The sequence below is a fragment of the Mus caroli genome, chromosome 14 (genome assembly GCF_900094665.2).
Source record: "Mus caroli chromosome 14, CAROLI_EIJ_v1.1, whole genome shotgun sequence".
In the NCBI taxonomy this organism is placed as follows: Eukaryota; Metazoa; Chordata; class Mammalia; order Rodentia; family Muridae; genus Mus; species Mus caroli.
In genome coordinates, this window is record NC_034583.1 from 46,012,845 (window position 1) to 46,033,887 (window position 21,043).

The 21,043-nt window shown below is 46.9% G+C and overlaps 2 protein-coding genes across 3 annotated transcripts in view; one reads left to right on the forward strand and one right to left on the reverse strand.

Annotated features, from left to right (window-relative positions):
- Window positions 1-20,250, reverse strand: part of C14H14orf93 (chromosome 14 C14orf93 homolog) — a 22,695-nt gene extending 2,445 nt beyond the window's left edge. The window contains exons 1-3 of one of the 2 annotated variants that reach the window (XM_029468678.1): window positions 20,182-20,250; window positions 8,814-9,651; window positions 4,981-5,301 (exon numbers count right to left, since the gene is read on the reverse strand). In XM_029468678.1, coding sequence (XP_029324538.1) covers window positions 4,981-5,301; window positions 8,814-9,416 — 924 coding nt within the window. In that variant the 5' untranslated portion in view covers window positions 9,417-9,651; window positions 20,182-20,250. Of the gene's footprint in view, window positions 1-4,980; window positions 5,302-8,813; window positions 9,652-20,134 lie in introns of both variants that reach the window. The other variant, XM_021182055.1, reaches the window with a different exon arrangement.
- On the forward strand, window positions 10,973-15,767 carry LOC110308952 (small nuclear ribonucleoprotein F-like). Its single transcript, XM_021181323.1, has 2 exons — window positions 10,973-10,999; window positions 15,411-15,767. The coding sequence occupies exons 1-2, from the start codon at window positions 10,973-10,975 to the stop codon at window positions 15,765-15,767; spliced, it is 384 nt and encodes a 127-aa protein (XP_021036982.1).
- Window positions 20,251-21,043: the final 793 nt, after the last annotated feature.

Consider the following 21,043-nt stretch of genomic DNA (forward strand, 5'->3'; position numbering starts at 1 on the left):
GAACTCAGAAATCCGCCTGCCTCTGCCTCCCAAGTGCTGGGATTAAAGGCGTGCGCCACCACCGCTCGGCTTGCTTTTCTTTTTTAAGCCAAACTTTCACGTAGCCTAGGATGGCTGCAAACTTCTTATGTGGCCTGGCTGGTCCTGAACCCCCCTCCCACCCTTCATGCCTTTAGTACCCACGTGCTGGGATTACAGGGAGGTGCTACCACGCCCAGCTTTCTATATTTCTTTGGTATAGGTGTATTCCGATACTATCTATTAATTGATGACCCACTACTTCGGTGTGGTGGAACAGGCCTTTAACCCCAGCACTCAGGAGGCCTCTGAGTGCCACGGAGAGGCAAGTGGCCAGCCTGGTCTACAGAGCAAGTTTCAGGACAGCCTGGGACATGAGAGTCTGTAGACAGCTTTCATGAATTTCCCTTTTCTTCTGTCTGGTCTAAACAGCCTCCGTCCTGGTGATTCTCAGACTTTCTAGACAGAGTCCTCATGAGGAGTGGGCTCTGTGATAGCCTGCATTGAAGTGAAAACTTAAAGCCTCTTTGGAAAGTCAGTTGGGTGGTGTTTTGCTGGGGCAAACACGTGAAGGAACATTTCGTTAAAGTGGACACAGGTGTGAAAGGCTAAGAAAGACTTGTGAAGGAATGTTTCACTGAAGCAGACACAGGAAAGAGGATGCTCTGCTAAAGCAAGCATGTGAAGGACATGTGATAAAAGATTCTTTGCTAACAACATGTATGTATTGGTCCACCTTACGTTGTGAAGTTGAGCTGCATTTCTCGGGACTCCATAGAGAGAAACATACCAAAAAAAACCTCTGGTGGTGTGCTGCAGTTTCTTGCAGCTTCTGTGGACTCAGGCAGACTGGACACATGTGCTGGGGCAAGCTAACTGTGCAACACTTGTGGGTCTTGAGTTTTTGCTGACCTTCACTTCCCTGAGAGAGGCACAGTGAGAACTTCTGGTGTTCCTGTTGGTCCCTCCTGCTGACTGGAGCCGAGGCTGAAGCCTGGCTGTCTCTGCTAGGTCCTGTCACCACTATTGCTATCCGGACTCTACCGGACTGGACTGCTGGTGTATTTGTGAAATGTTTGCAAGTGGATTGAGCTGCCGCTGCCTGCTGACCTGTGAACTGAACTGCTGATTTCCAGACAACACAGATGGGAGTTGCCCCAAAGAACCTTTCTAAACAGGTCCACTTCCCCCATATCCTTTCTTTCGCACTACCTCTGGTGGGTGGTGGGCTATAGTGGAGGTTAAAGTGTTTAAGAACCATCACTAAAAATAGGATTTGAGGGCTAGAGAGATGGTTCAGTGGTTAGGACCACTGCTCTTCCAGAGGTCCTGAGTTCAATTCCCAGCAACCACATGGTGACTCACAACCATCTGTAATGGGATCTGGTGCCCTCTTCTGGTGTGTCTGAAGACAGAGACAGTGTACTCACATACAATAAATAAATAAATCTATCTTTAAAAAAAAAAAAACTTAAAAAATAGGATTTGAAAAAATTAAAGTTACTGTGCCTTGCCTGCAAGGGAGCACAAGAACTGAGTCTGTCGTCTGGATCTCGTCAAAGACAGCGTCACTTCCTGAAGTGGAGCACTGTGCTTGCGAGTAAGTCTGAAGATGGCATTACCTTTCTTAGCCCATCACTCACAAAGTCGTAGGTTCATGCTGCAACTGAAACTGTGAGCTTACTTTTTTGTTTGTTGTTGTTTTGGTTTTTTTTTTTTTTTGAGACAGGGTTTCTCTGTGTAACAGAGCTCTGGCTGTTCTAGATCTTACTTTGTAGACCAGGCTGGCCTTGAACTCAGGGATCCACCTGCCTCTGCCTCCTGAGTGCTGGGATTAAAGGCGTGTGCCACCACACCAGGCTGACATTTTGAGCTTTAATTCAAGGTATTTACTTCTGTTACATTTAGCTTTGTTTTTTTCTAATTATATTTCCATCCCAAGCCCCTGCAGCCAGTGGATACACAATCCCAAATGGATATCGCCCTATTTAGAAATTCCTAACCTATCCCCCATCTCTATTAAGTGATCATACAAAATAGGAATGTTTGTTCCAGCTTTTAGTGGTTCCAGCCTCCACTCTTCAAAGTGCTGTCTTAGCCCCAAATACCACACAGTTTTATTTTACCACTTAAAAGTCAGGTATGGTGGCTCAAGACTGCAATCTCAGCATTTGGGCGGCTGATACAAAAACAAAAGAACAAAAAACTATATACACCTTTAGTTCTAGCACTCTGGAGGGAGAAGCAGGAGGATCTATTCGAGTTCGAGGCCAGCCTGGTCTACAAAGTGAGTTCTAGGACATCCAGGGCTACACAGAGACCTTCCCTTGAGAAATTAAAACCGAACCAAAAGAAAACAAGAAATCTAGAAATTAAGGTCCAAATGTTAGGGATCACAAAGGAGTAGGCAAATGGGTTTTGTAAGAAGTGTGAGTTTTCAGAAGAGGAAAAGCGACTGCCTGTCTCCCAAGTCAAGTAGCTTGGAAGTGCAAAGGGAAATCCTCTAGACAGTGTTAAAGCAGAAAAGGCTGCCGGCTCATCTACCTCCCGAGTGAGCTAAAAATAAATACGCTTGCCCAAGGGTGGCCGGCATCTGCACCATTCCAAAGGCTTAAACACCGTGGACGGTCCTTTTGTCCACAGGGTCCCTTGCAGCAATCCACAGGCGTCCCAGCAGATTGGAGAGGAGTTCTTGGGCTCTTTCCAGAACTAAACACTGGCACACACTAAGTAAGGCCCTGCAACCATTCTTTCCCTGCAAGTCAACAGTCTTCCTCAATATTTTTTTTTCCTTTATTTTTTCGATATAGTCTTGCTATATTGCCAGGGCTGGCTTCAATCAAAACTTACCTTGTAGCCTAGGCTAGCCTCAGACTCAATATTCTCCTACCTTGGCTTTCCATATATTTTCCAAGTGTTTTTATTTATTTTTCCCTCCTGAGTAACTTCCTTTCTCTTAACACTAGTACTTAAAATCTAAATTAAAGGGCTTACTGATCTTCCACAGGACCCAAGTTCAGTTCCCAGCATCCATGTCAGGTGACTCACAACTGCCTCAGACTGGCTACAAGGGATCTGACATCCTGTTTTGCCCTCTGGGGGTACATAAACATATGTAGAACACTCATACACACACTCACACATACACACACACACAAACACACACATGTACACACACAAACACACACATGTACACACACACAAATTTAAGAAAAAAGTTTTTAAATTCATTAAGAGGGGCTGGAGATGACTCAGCAGTTAAAAGAGCACTGACTGCTCTTCCAGAACAATTTCCAGCAACCACATGGTGGCTCACAACCATCTGTAATGAGATCTGATGCCCTCTTCTGCTGTGTCTGAAGACAGCTACAGTGTACTCATAAATAAAATAAATCTTAAAAAAAAAAAGAAAAGAGCCCTTGCTGCTCTTCCAGAGGACCCAAATTTGATGGCTCTCACTCACACTGAGATACTCACAACTGCATGTAACTCTAGCTCCAGGGAACAGAACACCTTCTGGCCACTAAAGACTCCAGAACACATCTGGTATACACACACAAATAAATACAATTTAAAAATATTTAAAGCCGGGCGGTGGTGGCGCACGCCTTTGATCCCAGCACTTGGGAGGCAGAGGCAGGCAGATTTCTGAGTTCGAGGCCAGCCTGGTCTACAGAGTGAGTTCCAGGACAGCCAGGGTGATACAGAGAAACCCTGTCTCAAAAAACCAAAAAATAAAAATAAAAATATTTAAAATCTATATGAAAGTCCAGTAATGCTGGCACATGCCCTTTATCCCAGAATTCAGAAGGCAAAGGCAGGAGTATCTCTGTGAGTTTGAAGCCAGCTTGATCTATATAACAAGTTACAGCCAACCAGAGCTTCTATAACGAGCCCTTATCTCTTGTTATATTTAATAAACCCCAACTGCTGCTAAATACGTAAGTAAACAGAATTCATAGGAAGCTGGGTATGGCGATATGCATATGCTTATAATTTTAGCCAGCACTTGTGAGGCACAAGCGAGAGGACCAGGAGGTCAAGGGCAGCCTCAGCTCGGTAGGGAATGAGGCTACTCGGAGTTTCATGAGACCCTGTTTCAAACAAACAAGCAAACAAACAAAAAAAACCCAAATCCTCACAAAGCCCTTGAGCTCAGAGTTGATCCAAGAGACGACACTCAACCAGAAGAAAATCTCTCAAGCTCTGCACTATGGACACGCTGAGCTGGAATGTAGACCTTGGGTCACTCGGTAGAGTGTCTGGCTCTACTCACTGGAAGTAAGCACCATCTCCCCTCTTCCCACCCACCAGTGACGAGAGTCTGAAAACTCGCTAGTCACTGCACGTGGCCCTGGAGGGCTGAGAATCACTCCATTACAGGCTGAGAATCACTGCATTACAAAGTTCTTCAGGTTCCAGCTGGCTGCTGTGCTGGGGCTCCCAGATCAGCAGCGTGTCCCCTGAGCTCCCATCCTCTCCGAGAGAGTGTTAGGCAGTCTTGCTAGCCAGTCCTGCTGTGAGCTCTCAGGGTGAGTGGGTTCTCCAGAGCTTGGACTGACGGGGCAGTCTGCACTTGAGACTTGAGACTACTTTCGTGACAATCTAGCTTTCCTAGACACTCAAGACGCTCCTAGATACTTAGCCTGAACACTGGCCAAAACATCACCCTTTGGTGGTCAGCGTGCTTAACCCTAATAATCTTCCATCAGGGTTTTGAGATACAATTTTCCTCTCTCTAGAAGAAGGACACCATTCTACCTAGACAAGCCTGGAAGACAAGGCAATGGAAAGGCCTTGCCAGTGCCCCAGGTTATGCAGTAAGGCCTCTCTTTATCCTTCCCATTCCTGTAGGATTTAGGACACTATTCATTCTATCTGGAGGCTTAAAGTCAACCCACTCTTTATTTCCTCTCCTCAAACTGAAGGAAAAAAAAAAAGATTGAAACTGAGTTCACTTACGGAGAGCACCAGATCTCGCTTACGCCTGGAGTTTTTCTGGCCAGTCCCTCGGATCCTGCATGGGGAGCCAATAAATCCAAGAGAGCGGCTCAATTCCCCAGTACCTCCGGCGGCGCCTGATTCATCCAAGGCACTGTCCAGAGCTGCAGATCCGAGCACGCCCTCAGGGCGCGTTGTGGGCAGCTTGGTTCCACTTTCTGGTCCTGTCTCTGAGGATGCCCTCTGGATAGCCAATTGTGTGGCTGGCGAAAGCTGTTTGGCGTAAGCGGGGACCAGCACTCGTTGTATTGAACCCTCAGAGGCCACATAGTCGTCTGCCATCTAAGGACATAAGAACAGTCTGTTACCAGCTAGGCAGAAGAGGACCTGGTTCACCACCATTCTTGGCCAAGAACAGTGAAAAAAGCAAGAGGTGGAGGCAGGACAGCAGACTTCCGTGTCAGTGGTTTGTTTTGTAGAGTCTACGGGAACATCAGGCAGATCATTCTTTTTTTCTTTCTCATAGGTGTACGAGTATTTTGTCTGATGTATGTGTGTGGACCACATGCATCCAATGCTTGTAGAAGCCAGAAGATGGTGTCAGATCCCCTAGAACTGGGGTTACAGATGGCTGTGTGTCACCAAGTGGTTGCTAAGGAATTGAACCTGGGTCCTCTGGAAGAGCAGCCAGTGCTCTTGGCCACTGAGCCGTCTCTCCAGCTCTGGGGAAACTATTCTTCTGAGAACATGATCTGGAGTGTTGGGTTTTTAATCACAGAACATCTTACATGAACTGGGCATGCTTTGACCGTGTACGTGAACAGTTACTTATGGTATATTCTTGAGTATATGTGTCACCAAGTGGGGGTGGTGCTCGGGAGGCTGAGGCAGGGGGACCTCTGTGAGTTCCAGGACAGCATGATCTATAGAGTGAGTTCCAGAACAGCTAGGGCTGTTACACAGAGAAATCCTGTCTCAGAAAACAAAACAACAACAACAACAAACCAGTCAAAACAAGAAATGTGTCTAGATTAGCCTTTGTCAGGAAGGAAGCAGGGGAGGAATTGATAACAAGCGAGACCAAGCAGCACAGGAAACAAGACAAGCAAACAGCAACAACGGTAACAAGGGGAAAGAGAGGAAAGGCAGATCAAAGCAGGGAGAGGCAATGAACCCATGGAGAGGCTACCACACACACAACAGATACCTCACCTGCCTTCTAGTCCCCTGGCAGGGCCAATCTGGGCTGGACCACAGCCCACAGTCACAGCCCTAACACCCAGCTGACTGTGCAGTCAAGGGCATGCAGGGCAGAGAAGGAGGGAGCGGGAGGGGGAAGGAAGGAAGGAAGGGAGTGTGGATTTTTGCAGCCAAGAAAACAAAACGGTGAAACTGGGGGGGGGGGAACCACACACATACAGAAAGAAGCGGAGGAGGCGGCTGAGATGTATAGACCTGTGAGCTGCTTGCTTTCTGTGCTGTGAAATCTGAAAGCTAATTCCATCCTGTCAGCCTGGAAGCCTTCCTCCCCTGACTGAAAGAAGCCTAGTGCGGCGGGCACCACCTGGCCTGGGTCTCCACTGTCTCCAGCCGCTCGGGCCAGGCAGAGAGGCTGAGAACAGTAACCAGGACTACACATGGAAGCCTTTAGGACAGCAACAGCCAATTGTGGTTGGTGATAGGCTAGCACGGAGGGGATAGGGCTAGATGCTCACCTTCCTCACGTTCAGCAGATGGGCTGGGAGTTCCCACACTTTCATTCACCCCATGTGCTGTGATCTTTACCGTTTACCGGGGATGGTGACCTAGCTGGGGTCAGGAGGGAAGAGAGCCGGCAGACGGAGGGAAGGGGAGAGCTGAAAACCTTTCTGCGGCCATTGAGGGCAGCACATCTGTTACTCGCTGTCTCTGTGATCTCTGTCATCCTTCCATCTCCTTCTCTTCCCTGCGTGCCTTTCTGTGGTTCTGATTCTATTTGGCCAGGCTTTTCTTCTTCATATGACCCTTGAGCAGTGAAAAACTGAAATAGCACAATGTATGTCTATGTCTTTTCCTGCCTAGAATATGCTTGCTTCCCCCTCCTCCTCTGCTCTCTGAGGTACTCTTTATCCTTTTAAATTACATGTATGTGTGTGTGTGTGTGTGTGCGCGCGTGTGTGTGAGTATGAACATGTGAGGATAGCTCCCAGGAGGCCAGAGGCATCAGACAGATCCCTTTGCAGCTAGTGTTAGGAGCCATCCAACACAGGAGCTGGGAACTGTACTCAGATCCTTTGGAAAAGCTGTAAGCACTCTTAACCACTGAGCCGTCATTCTAGTCTCTCCCTTCCCCGTTTTAGATAGGATTTCTATATTTAGTTCAGACAGGCCTGGAACTTCCTATGCTGAAGCCCAGGCTGGCCTCAAAGTCATGACGATCCTCCTGTGACGCCCTCTATGTCCGTTGTCCCCCCCCCCCTTTTTGAGACAGAATATCAGTACATGGTCCTGGCTGGCCTAGAACTCACCATGTACACCATGATGCCCTTCAGTTCACAGAGATTTATCTGCCTCTGCCTCCTGGGTGCTGGTATTAAAAGCAAGTAATTGGCTGGGTGGTGGTGACGCATGCCTTTAATTCCAGTGCTCAGGAGGCAGAACTCTGGTGAGTTCAAAGCCAGCCTGATCTACAAAGAGTTCAGGAACAGCCAGGATTACAGAGAAACCCTGGTCAAAAAAAGAAAGAAAGAAAGAAAGAAAGGAAGGAAGGAAGGAAGGAAGGAAGGAAGGAAGAAAGAAAGAAAGAAAGAAAGAAAGAAAGAAAGAAAGAAAGGAGAGAATAAAAGGGGGAGGAGATTGAAGGAGGCTGGAGAGATGGCTTAGTGGTTAGGAGTATACACTGTTCTTCCAGAGGACCCGAGTTTGCATCTCAACACCCCCATCAAAGGGCTGATAGCAGCCTATTAATTATAGCTCTAGGAGATCTTGACTCCCTCTCCTGGCCTCCCCCTGCAACTGCACCCATGTGCACATGCCTCCCATCCCCCACAGACACGTAGTTAAAAATTAAAACTAAGTCTTCAAAAGCAATTAAAGGCAAGAGCCACCACGCTCGGTACAATGCTCACATTTTTATTTCTTTCCCTCAACCCCCTGCCCTCCACTTTATCTTTTTCCAAATAGAGTCTCTTGAAACCAGATATGGTGGTTTATGCCTGAAATGTCAGCACTTGGGAGTCTGAAGTGGAAGGATTGCTGCAAGTTTGAGGCCAGCAGGGGTACTGAGTTCCAGGCCAGCTTGGGCAAGAGAGTGAGGTCCTGTCAATCATCACCACCAAATAAAAAAACCTCCTCTTCATAGATCCACCTTTCTTCTCGGCTCCTTCCCCAGACCGCTCGCTCATTTCCACATCTTCCCTGCACCTGCAGTCTAGCATCCTTGTCTTTTCCCTCTCTCCACCTTTGTCTCTCTTCCCCTCCACACTTTCATCTCTGTACTGAAGCCCTTTTTGGCAAGCAAAGGCCGTGATAAAATATGAATGAGCTGTCTGTGCATGGCAGGCATTCTCGCCAGGAAAGTCGGGAGTTGGTGGAACAGCCGAGACAGCTGCGGGGGGGGGGGGGGGGGGGGGGGGGGGAGATACCAGGCAGAGCTGCTGAGAAAGCGGGAAGCACACGCACCAAAAATGACCTCCTGCAAAAAGGCTCAGGGTGGAAACGAGTGCTGGCTACCCCTGAAAATGGAGGAAATTTGATGCACTTCTGTCTTACCACAGATACAAATAAAAGAATGGTTTAAAGAGGGAGAGAGAAAGAGGCATATGATCTGCATCCCCAGCAGCTCGGGTAGACCAACTACACTGGGTGTTACTCACCGGGTTGAGCAGCGGGGCTCCCTCTACCGCAGCCAGAGTGCATCCTGGAAGGCGCGCATCTCTCTGGGGGGCTGCGAAGAAGCCCAAGGGCCCTTGCCCCACGGTGGAGGCAGCCCCCAGCTGCCGCAGCTCCTCGATCACCACCTGCACGCCACTGCCCACGCTATCACACTCTTCCTCCATGGCAGGCAGAGTGTTGCAGGTTTCTCCTGGACTTCCCTTGAGCACTCCAGGCTCTTCGGGTGGTGGGCTGCGGGCCCGGCTCTCCCCATCTTCATCAGCGGTGCACACTTTCCCCTGCCGTAGCTCACCCACTTCTTCCTGGAGCTGTTTTAACAACTCATTGTTGGCCCGCGCAAGCCCCAGAGCGGCCTCAGCCAGACCCACTGCCTTGTCCACCCGCTGGTAGATAATATGCAGGAGCTGTTCAGAGCTTTGGACCGCCAGGCCATGTCCAGTCACTGTGATGGGGGTACTGGCGGGAGGATTCCCGCCCTGAGAACCCGTGCTGCCCTGGCTAGTCTCGCTCTTACAAGCACAGCAGCAGCATCTGGCTTCACTGCCACTGGGAGGGGAGAAAAGAATGGTGGCACTGAAGGACATAGTTGATAGCCGCAGGTAGCTGTGTACACTCTAATAGGTCCCTTCACAAGTGCTCCAAGTAACTGGCCTTCGCCAGGGAAGCGCTTCATAGAAGGTGGTCAGAAGAGCTGGGGCTCCGGGCTGTGGGTTCTGTGGAGGAGTGGGCTAGCAGGTACATGGTTGCTTCTCCTCAGCTTTCCATTAGCAGGTCCTGTGCTCCCTAAGCACTCAGCACAATGGTGTCCCACGGCCTTCGCTGAAAGAGTGAAAAACAAAACCAAAGGTCTTCCTGGTGTGTAGTGGGAGGGGATTCAAGGCACTCTCCTTGCGATCAAGCAAGGACACTCCCAAAGCCCACTGCAGCCCAGGGAAAAGGGACACCAGGAAAGATGAAAAGATTAGAAAAACGAAGGTCTATTTCCTCCTTTCTCTCTGGTCCCCGTCATTTCTCTAATAACAATATTGCATCTTACTAATTGACGCCGTTCTTTAGAATGCTCAGAGCACTTCATATGAGTGGTCTCATCAACACAACGCTAGGAAACAAATAGTAGCCAGGGCCAGAGAAGAGAAGTGCAGGAAACCTGTATGCCTTTTTGTTATGGTCAAAGAAGAGAGCAGAACCTGGTTATTGCTATTCCGCCGCATAATATATTTAAGCAGATACCTGTAAATGTCCCTTGTGTTTCCTCTGATGAAGTGATGAGAAGAGAGTCGTACCCAAGCGGTGCGGATACACAGCTTGGTCTGGGCCCAGAGTGTTTCCTTCTCTGTTCTAATTATCCCTGGGCCTAGGCTGCAAGCTTCTGGCCTCTGTACACTCTAATCTCCCAGGCTGACTAATTACCCAGTTTCTCACAGCTTCTGACCCCACTGCTCTGCCCGACCTCATCACACCACATACCTTTTCTCTCTTTTTTCTTAAACAGCCTCTTTCCTGTGCTCTTCCCACGAGAGTTGGACATACCCTAGTTCTGACTCATCTTGTCAAATCTTTCTCTGATTTGACGTGGCCTGCCCCTCAGTTAGACGTCACTTTCTTCTACGAACTAACCTTACCTTCATCGTTAGGAATCAAAGGTATGTACTAAAGGGGAGGGGGGTGTCTAAATTCCAGCCAGACCTGCTGGAATCTAGCCCTTGATTCCTACTGGAATCTAGGTTCAAGACCAGCCTGGTCTACTGAGTGAGTTCCAGGGCAGCCAAGACTACACAGAGAAACCCTGCCTCGAAACAAACAAACAAACAAACAAACAAAACATCAGAGTAGCAGAAGCTGACCTTAAACATAGGATAACTCCTGTCTCCACCTCCCACACGCTGGGACTATAGCCATTTGCCACCATGCTCCTACCCTGTTTATTTATTAGTAGTTTGAGATAAGGTCTCACTACAATAGACCAGGCTGGCCTCAGTCTTATAGAGATCTACCTGCCTCTGCCTCCTGAACTGAGATTATAGGCAGAACCCCAATGCTGGTCTGTTTCCGTCTTGCTATGTGGTCCTGGTTAGCCTGTACTCATCAGGAAGCCAATCCTCCTGCCTCAGTCTCCTGAGTGTGTTGGGATCACATGAAAATGGCGCCACCTCCAGTCAACCTCACAGTACTGCATCTTCAATGCTGAGGGGTGGGATAGGGAAGTGAACTTCTGTCTAGGTCAAGGAACTGGGGCTGGGCTGTCCTGGAGCACTCGCAGAACGACATTGCTGGGTCTCAAGCCCCTGGCAAAGGGAGCCAGATGTCTTGAGTTCACCATTCAGCAACCCCTAAAGTCACTTCTGCCATCCCTCATCTCCATTTCTTGGGATCCTTAAAGGAAGATCCTGTGGTGTCCGACAGGAATATCTAGTCTAGATAGCCAAGGACAACAGAGAGGAACAGGGATGGCAGCAGTAAACCACACTGCCTCTCTCTGGAATACCCTATTTAAGTACCTAAACTACTACAGGAGCGGAGGGCTGGGGGCTAGGAGGTACCGAGTCACTGAGAACGCACCAAGGAACTTAAATATTGGTATTTTCTAAATGATGTTTGATTACAGGAAAAGAATGTTTCAGCCTGAAGCTCTGTAAATGACAAAATCTTAAGTGTATTTACAATTCCCTGACAAATACATTTCCATTTTACACTGTAATTTACCATAACATCATAATTTAAATGAATTTGCTATATATTGAATTTTGGTTCTTTTTTAATCAGCCTGCTCACTTTAAGTTTATTAGTTCTAATTTTCCTTCTTATTATTTTCTTCTGTGCGTATGGGTGTTTTGCCTGCATGTAGGTCTGTGTCTTGGGAGTGTCTGGACCTGGAGTTACAGAAGGTGGTGAGCCTCCCTGTGGGTGCTAGAAATCAAGCCTGGGTCCTCTGCAAGAACAGCAAGTGTTTTAACCAGCGAGCCACTGCCACAGCACGCTTTTGTTTCTAAGACTGGGTCTTGCTATGGAGCCATGGATGTCCTGAATTCATCAGCTCATCCTAGCCTTTGAGTCCTGGGATTATAGGTCAGGCAGCAAGTGCCACTTAAGAAACAAGAACTGGGCTGGCGAGATGGCTCAGTGGGTAAGAGCACCCGACTGCTCTTCCGAAGGTCCAGAGTTCAAATCCTAGCAACCACATGGTGGCTCACAACCACCCGTAACGAGATCTGGCGCCCTCTTCTGGAGTGTCTGAGGACAGCTACAGTGTACTTACATATAATAAATAAATAAATACATCTTTGAAAAAAAAAGAAACAAGAACTAGGGCTGGTGAGATGGCTCAGTGGGTAAGAGCACCCGACTGCTCTTCTGNGGCTCACAACCATCCGTAATGAGATCTGACTCCCTCTTCTGGTGTGTCTGAAGACAGCTACAGTGTAATTACATATAATAAATAAATTAATTAATTAAAAAAAAAAACAAGAACTATGCTGACAGTGCCTCTGAGATACTAAAACACAGACTGACAGTGCATTTTAATTATATTTAGTTACTAAATAGGCCATGTCTAGGCCAGATGTGGTGAAGCAGGCAGATCTCTGTGAGTTCTAGGCCAGCCTGGCCTATATAGTGAGTTAGTTTCAGGACATCCGGGGCTATGTAGTGAGACCCTGTCTTAAACAAACAAAATAATAATTAAAAAGTTTTAAGTTTGCTCTTTCTCCCTTTATATTGAAAAAGTAGCTTTCCTTGACTACATATTCACTATAAAAACTTCAGGGGCTAGAAAGATTGCATATGAGTTAAGAGCATGGGCGGCTGCTCCAGAGGTCCTAAGGTCAATTCCCAACACTCACATGACACTCACAACTGTCTATAACTGTCCTCCCAAGGGATGCAATGGCCTCTTCTGGTGTGCGGACATGCATGCTGACAAAACATCCATATACATAAATAGTACATCTAAATCCATTTGCAGCTTCCCTGCCATTAGAGTCACTGGAAGCCCAGCTGAAGTTGAAACTAAAGGTTAAATCAAATCGAAGCTCAAGGTCAAAGGAAACCAAAAGGCAAATCCACAGCAACTTGTGGATGGATCATTTACACAACGCATTCTCTTTTAGGATCTATACTGGGTGTGCATTCATGAGTGTGGTTTATTGTGGGTGTTCTAGGGACCAGAGGAAGCCGGTCAGCCCGCCTCCAACATTCTCCATCTTGTATGTATGTATGTATGTATGTATGTATGTATGTATGTATGTATTTTTGAGGCAGAGTCTCTCCCTGAAACTAGCACTCTCAGGTTTTTTCCAGCTAGGATGTCAGATAGCAATTAACGGCAATCTTCCCGTCTCTGCCACCTCTGCTCTCTATAGCGTCGGTGTTAGAGGCTCAGCCTGCTTGTTACAAGGGTGCTCTAGGCTGAAATCAGGTTCTCATGGCTACACAGCGAGTCTCCCTCAGTCCGCTGTCTCTCCACTCCTGAGGGGTTTGTTTGGTTTTGTTGTTGTTTTGTTTTGTTTTTTGGAGACAGGGTTTCTCTGTGTAAGAGCACTGGCTGTTCTGGAAGTTGGAATTCCTTTTGTAGACCTGACTGGCCTTGCTTGAACTCATAGAAATCCCCCTGCCTCTGCCTCCAGAGTGCTGGGATCAAAGGCGTGTGCCACCAGGCCCTAGGAGATTTTTTTTTTTAAAGCCAACATGATGCAAAGATGTTAAACATGGATCTTGTGAGAAAAAAAAAGGAATAGGGTTTGTGTTTGTTTTGAGAGGTTCTCGGTCTTACTGCAAAGCCCTGGCTGGCTAGCCTGGTACTTACCACTTAACCTTTTACTTACAGCAATTCTCCTGCCTCAGCCTCCTCGAGGCTAGGGTTATAGGCATACAGCAGCATGTCTGAATTTGTGTGGTGTTGTTTAAGAGGGGTGTTTTGAAGTCAGCGTCTCACTCTGCACTCCCAGGCTAATTTCAGACCCACTCTATGGTCCTGCTGTAGTCTCCCCAGTGGTGACACAGCACGTGTGCTCCACCAAACTAACTGAAAAGCTCCAAGTCCCGGTTTTCTCATCTCTGCCTGCTTTATTTGTATACAGATTATCTATTACGGTGACTGAAGAGGTGGCTCAGAGGTGAAGCACTTGCTCTCTTCCAGAGGACCTAAGTTCACATCCCAGCACCCGGTCAGGCAGTTCACAACTAACTTCAGCTCCAAGGGTTCCAGTGCTCTCTTCTGGCTTCCAACACACGCGTGCACACACGTACACGCACACATAAAAATAAGAAGTTTTAAAAAGATTGTCCGTCAATAGAGAACTATAAAATACTGACACCAGCTCAGTGCTCCACAAATAGCAGCTGGATTATTATTTATTATAATTATTACTAAGTTTGTAGGCCCACAATGAACACCAACCCTGACTCTAATTTGCTTGTTTCGGGGTTGTTCTTTGTTTGTTTTTGTTTTTTGTTTTTTCGAGACAGGGTTTCTCTGTATAGCCCTGGCTGTCCTGGAACTCACTCTGTAGACCAGGCTAGCCTCAAACTCAGAAATCCGCCTGCCTCTGCCTCCCAAGTGCTGGGATTAAAAGCGTGCACCACCACGCCCGGCTAATGTAGGTTTTTTTGTTTGTTTGTTGGGGTTGTTCTTAAGTCTCCTTCTCCCCCTCCCCCATATATATAGAGAGATAGATATCGACAGATATAAATATAGATATATAGATATTTGTGTAGATATATAGACTAGGCTGGCCTTGAAGTCATGGAGATCTGCTGCCTCTACCTCTACTGGGATCAATGACCTATTGTCATCATGCCCAACTTGAATTTCTTTTTTAGGAGGGGGTGCAGACAGGGTCTCTCTTATGTAGCCCTGGCTATCCTGGAACTCTGGCTACAAAGCTCTAGCTATTTAGACCAGGCTAGCCTTGAACGCACAGAGATTCGCCTATGCCTCTAGTGTGCTGTAATTAAAGTTGTGCACCACTAAGTGCAGTCACAGTGAGAAATCTTATGACCATCCAACCAACAAAACCCCCAATCTAGTGAACAGTCAACAACATGAATGACAAACGTCAAAATGAGGCTTACTAAACACATTTAGGAGTAATTTCACTATTGTCTGATCTTATGTGTTTTGTTCTTTTATGAAATAAGATGTCATGAAGCCTAGGCTGGCTTTGAACTGAACTTGCTATGTGACTTAGTACTGACTTGAATATCTGATCTTCCTTCCTCCATTCTTCCAACATTGAGATTACAAGCATTTGCCCCCATACCTGATAGTCTAATTTTAATACATGTGAAATTAATTTGGAAACTGTATTTTTCAGCGAGGTGTAGGAACTCACACCTGTAATCCCAGCACTCCAGAGTTTGAAGCAGTGCAACCGCTATTGGTTGGAGAACAGCGTTAGCTGTTTGAGGCTGGACTGAAGTACATAGCAAAACTCCAACACAAAGAAAGAAAGAAATACCAAACCAAACCAAAATGCAGTGGATGGGGCTGGTCCTATGGCTCAGTTACTACAGTACTTGTCTAAGATCCCTGGGCCCAATCTCCAGCACTACATAAGAGCCTCATGGTGATTTTCTCTTAGCGCGGGTCGCTTGGGTGTAGCGGCAGCCGCTCAGGTCAGGGGCAGGCAGCGGTGGAGTCGGCAGCTAGCGGGGTGCAGCGCTCGCCGGTGGTCGTGATGAGTCTACCCCTCAACCCCAAGCCTTTCCTCAATGGACTGACAGGGAAGCCAGTGATGGTGAAACTGAAGTGGGGCATGGAGTACAAGGGCTACCTGGTCTCCGTGGATGGCTACATGAACATGCAGCTTGCAAATACAGAAGAATACATAGATGGGGTGCTGTCTGGACATCTGGGTGAAGTTCTAATAAGGTGTAATAATGTCCTCTACATCAGAGGCGTTGAAGAAGAGGAGGAAGATGGGGAAATGAGAGAATAGCATCGTGGATTTTATATATATATATATATATATATATATATATATATATATATATGTATGTATGTATTTCTATACAATAAAGATTTGGGCTTCTTTTTTTTTTCAAAAAAAAAAAAAAGAGCCTCATGGTATTAGCCCCCAGTTACCCCAGAACCTAGGGGTGGAGGCAAAAGAATCAGAAATTCAAAAGTCATCCTCCATTACACAGTAAGGTGAAGTCCAGACAGAATGAAAAATGACACACACCCAAACACACCACCACCAACCACCAACGCCAAAGCCAAACGCACAAAAGAAGAAAGCTTCATCTTTAAACAGAACCGTTCAGGGAGGCCATCTGTAATCTCAACTACCCCTTCCTCCCAAGTCACACTTCTTCTTTTTTTCCTTCAAGACTAAATACATCATATTCTTGGCTGTCTCTTTGCTTGCTTTCAAGCATTCTGAGTGAATTTTCTACATGGCTGAGTTTACCTCCAAAGTATGAAAAATAAGTTTTCTTATAGTTTAACAGGTGGATGTGATGGGTATTATTCTTCAGATATATGTGCTCACAATGGGCCTTTGACTCTTTAGGGTCAGGATAGAAATGGACTTTCTTTCCTGTGATAGGCAATTCCTATCTTCCCTGGAAAGAAAAAGGAAATAGTCCCTTACAGCTCCCACTCAGTCAGCCCTGTTTCCTCCATTTCAAGGTACAAAATGACTCACTTGTTAGAAAGTCTTCTTAAAACCTATTTCTATCAGAAAGGAGTTATCACACAACAGCAAGTGAGCAGTTACCATAAAATCTGCTTTCCCTGTATTTTAAGAGTGGACCAGTCTAGGGTGGGCACTGATGGTGAATGCTTTTAATCTGAAGGCAGAGGCCCCAGGATCTCTGCCAGTCCAAGACCAACATGGTCTACAGGGCTAATTCCAGGACCGCCAGGGCAACACAACAAAAGACTGTCTCAAAAATCAAAAACAGTGACCTAGCGATCTGCAGAACATCTAAGGCCTCATTATCAGGTACAAAACAGAACTGCCCAGACACTGGGCAGAATGGGCTCGTAAACAAGTGCCTTCCCTGTAATCAGAAATTTACACTCGCCCTTCCTTTCTTCTCTCCCAGGAATGGGGGTGTGTGCCTCTCCCCTCCTCCCTTTGTCAGCATGTAATTCTTTTTTTTTTTTAATTTAAAATTTTTGAAGATTTCTTTCTTTCATATATGGTAATATATATGAAATATCAAGGTATTTCCTTGAGTGCATGTTAGTACGCCACAGGCAAGTGAGCAGTTGCAGTGCCTGGTGCCCAAGGAAGTCAGAAGTGGTTCCCGTGGGTCACTGGAGTTCTATGAGCCACCTGGGAACTGAACCAGGGTCCTCTATTACTGAGCAAACTCTCCAGCCCTCCCAGACCTCGAACTATGTAGAACAGGCTGGCCTCAAAATCGTGGCAAGCCTCCTGCATTAGCCTTGGAGAGCCAGAATTACTGGTGTACATCACTACGCTCTATTTGAAACAGGTTTTCAGGTCTATTTGGCAGTATAATTTTAAAAATTAACTTGGCAAGATTAAGTTTGCAGTTACCCTAGACTATACCTGATATACTGCATTTGTGAAGACACGGGAACATGTAAAACTAAATCCCAGGGCTTTTATCACATGTACACAGCGCCTTCAGTTAATGCTGATTATTACTTTAAGGTGACTCAGATGGGCGCCTGCAATTGCATCGCATTCCCAGTGAGATGGGTGCTCGGTCTACAGGCAGTGGAGCTGCAGGCTGGCCTCTGCGGGCCCTCGAGGCCGCGTCCCATCGAGCAAGAAGGGCCCCGGGTCCTCACGAGTGGACCTCAATGGCAGCCTCTAGAGCCCACTCGGGGCCCCAACTCCTCGTTTCCGAGACTGCCGCACCCGTGTGCCGCAGCCGCGCGAGAACGCGGAGCCCGTGTACCCGGCGGCGCGCGCAAGGGGTGCGGCACCGCCCCGCTTGCCCTCTGGCTCGCGCTGATAGGCGGTTGAACCAAAAGGGATACAGGGCCAGGGACGCTATTGGCGTGCGCTCCCAGTCACTCAACGAGGCGGAGGGAAGGGAGGGGCCTCCTCAGGGAGGGACACGACCAAGAGAGGCTTTTTCAAGGACGCCGGGCGCCATTTTGGTTTACTGTTTACTCGCCTTTGTGCCTTGGTGCTCTACAGTTGTGTGTACACGACTGTAAGTTCAGAGGCTGCAAATTTGTTTGGATGGGCTGATTTTGGGGTCCCTGCCTCCCTCAGTTACCGAGCTTTCGGGTTCTAGTTGCCAAGTAGCAGTTCCTCCTTAATTCGGTTTGCATTATTTACTTTTGGATTCTCAGCAAAATCCACTCAGTATTATAGATTTGCTCTTCTTTGGTAAAACTGTCAAACCAACCAAGCCAATCCATGGGATGGATTCCTCTCTCACAAAAAAACAAAACAAAAAAACAACAACAACAAAAAACCCGACCTTGGCGATGAGCCTAGATCGCGACACGTAGTCTAAGCTAAACTAGCTGGCAACCATTGTCTTAGGACTTAGAAATCATGCTAGTTAACATGTGATGCCTACTGTGGTGCCTGAGCCCTCAAAAGGATAACAAAACTTACCATCACTCCTGGGGTCACTAAGGTCCTTAGAAAATAACTACATTTCAAAGATATGCATTGTCTAAACTTGCGGAAGGTCCACCCTGGGACCAGTATTCATTGTGCCCCAATCTGGTTTGTATTGTTGGGAAATAAAAAGTCACTTACTGAACATAAGAAGTCTAGTCAACCTGAGCCAGGGCATTCTCCTTATTAGTATAAATTATACTGCAGGTGTTGTTTAGGTGGCTTTAAATGCTGTCTCTACACAACACTGAACTAAGAAGCACTGAGGTTTGGTTGTAGTGAAAACATGCACTTTAATCTCCCGGTTACAACATTGTAGCCGACCCTGATCGCTATCCACATATACTATAATGTTTTCACTCAGTCTTTAAACACAGACTGGATTCGGGTAAATCCTGCCTAACTCCTAATAAGCCTGTCTCAGCACAGAACTCCCAAGGGAAGGGGGGCCTCTGCCCCAGGCAACAGTCCTTCAGTGCACACACACTTTTCCAAAAATGTGACGATATGGGGGAAACTTTGCATTCACAGAAAGCAAAATAACAATCACATTGTATTTCTTATCCCTCCTGGGTTTTGTGTTTGCCTCCTCTTGCTCTTACCCCAAGTACCCCACCCCCGACTCCCCACCCCACCCCCGTTCAGTAACTGGACTAGAATATTGTCTCACACACTTTCCCAGATGTGGAGTTTTCCAAACAAATCCCAACCAATAAAAGATCATTTTGTCAAAATGCCAGGAAATTCCCTTCTGGTACCTCCCCCCCAAACCACTCATAAAGGCTAAAATATACACAGTTGCACATTTAGGAAGGAAAACTAATAAAAAACCAAAAGCATTTTAAAAGTCACTAAGAGGCTCTGGACTACACACCCAGTTACCCCCCCACCTTCGTTTGCCAAGCACACTGACTGCAGGCTTTGGGGCAATTATTTAATTATTCACTAATCTGATATAAAAAGAAGCAGAAAAGAAGGTAAATTCCAATAGGATGAAAGTTCTTAAGTATGCTAAGTGCAGGATTTCCTCTGCGCTTTACTTTGCATTTGAAATCCTGTTTTGATCACATTTGGGAACACAGAGGGGAAAAAACATCCTAAGGTCTATTTTACACACATAAAATCAAATGAAAACACTTTAAAAATAAAATCCGATACAGCACATATACACATACTTTACATAAATACAAAGAATAAACCACAAGATGAATCCATACGAAATGGTATGTTTTAAGTGCACATACACACAAATGTCCTCATGAAATTGTGTGTGCAAGACACTGTGAGAGGGCTTTCCCTTCTCTCCTGGGAAATGAGTGTCCCAATTAAAATAACCCAGTATATTTAATCTATTGGCCTGGCACACTCGCTGCTACATCCACAGCACTTGGTTTTGGTTCTGAGGGAGTGTGTCTAAAACACATGCCAAAGGCTTTGTGAGGGCACCTCAAATCTCTCTGTTGCCTGTGGTAGAAATTCACATTATCGCTTTAACCCGATTAAAAACAAATCTATACTTCCCCAAGCGACTAAAATTTAAATCCTTCAACCACAAAATTTACCAATTCTTAAAATGTGATCCAAAAAGAAAAAAAAAAAAACTCTGTAAATTGGTCTGGGAACAGTTGCACACGGCTTCTCAACTTGGTATATTTTTAAACCTCGATCAGGAAAAAGAAAGAGAAAGAGAGACAGGAAAAGAAATGGGGAAAAGAGCAAATTCCCCTTAGCAACAGTTTCCTCACCCCAGCACTGCCACAGATCTCTATTTTTAAAAATTTGGAAAACGCACACAAGATGAAGGAGAAAAAAAAATGGAAAAAGGATACTCGAAGGTCGTATGGCTCTTTGTATTCGTGTGTGTGCAAAAAAGGAGGACTCGCGGAGCCGGAGCTCACAAGCCCCGCCCCTTCCCGGCCGCCCGCCCGGATTGGCCGCCGCCCGCCCCGCCCGCAAGCACACGCGCCGCGCCCGAGGCGTCCGTCCGGGGGGCCCCCGAGGGCCGCGAGCTCCCGGACCTGGCCGATGCGCCCACTGCCCTTCTCGTTCTCCTCGCTGTCCGCTCATCTTTCCCGTCTCGTTTCCCCCCCTAAAGCCAGGCTCAGAAGAACAACCCTCTGTGAGTGAGCGCCCTCTGACATTGCTAAACTGGGAGAACTAGCGAACTTGGGACCTCTTAGGCTGGGATTGAGCGTCAGGATTGGGGGGCAAGGCCCTCCAACCCTTGGCTTCCCAGGCCAGTGTCTCTGGGTCACACAAGTTGTCTAGCAGCCCACCTTTACATGAACATCTATGAGTGTAACGTTGTCCAAGTGAGAGGCTAAGTAGCCTTACACTGGGGCTTGTTTTTGCACAGCCTGAGCCAGGCTCCCCTACTAGGCTAAAACCACATTCTGAAGAAACCAGAATGTCTCTCTGACACACCCTGCATGTAGACCATTGCTAACCTGAATTTTAAGCAGTCCGTAAACCGGTCTCACTGCACCTTTTTATTATAAAACGTTTGCGCGAATACACATACATACATACATACATACATACATACATGTGTGTGTGTATTATTTTTTTTTTCTTTTGGTGGGGGCACTCGCGTGCCACAATGCAAAGTGTGGCAATTAGGGGGCAACTTGCAGGAATTCTCTCCACCTTGAGGG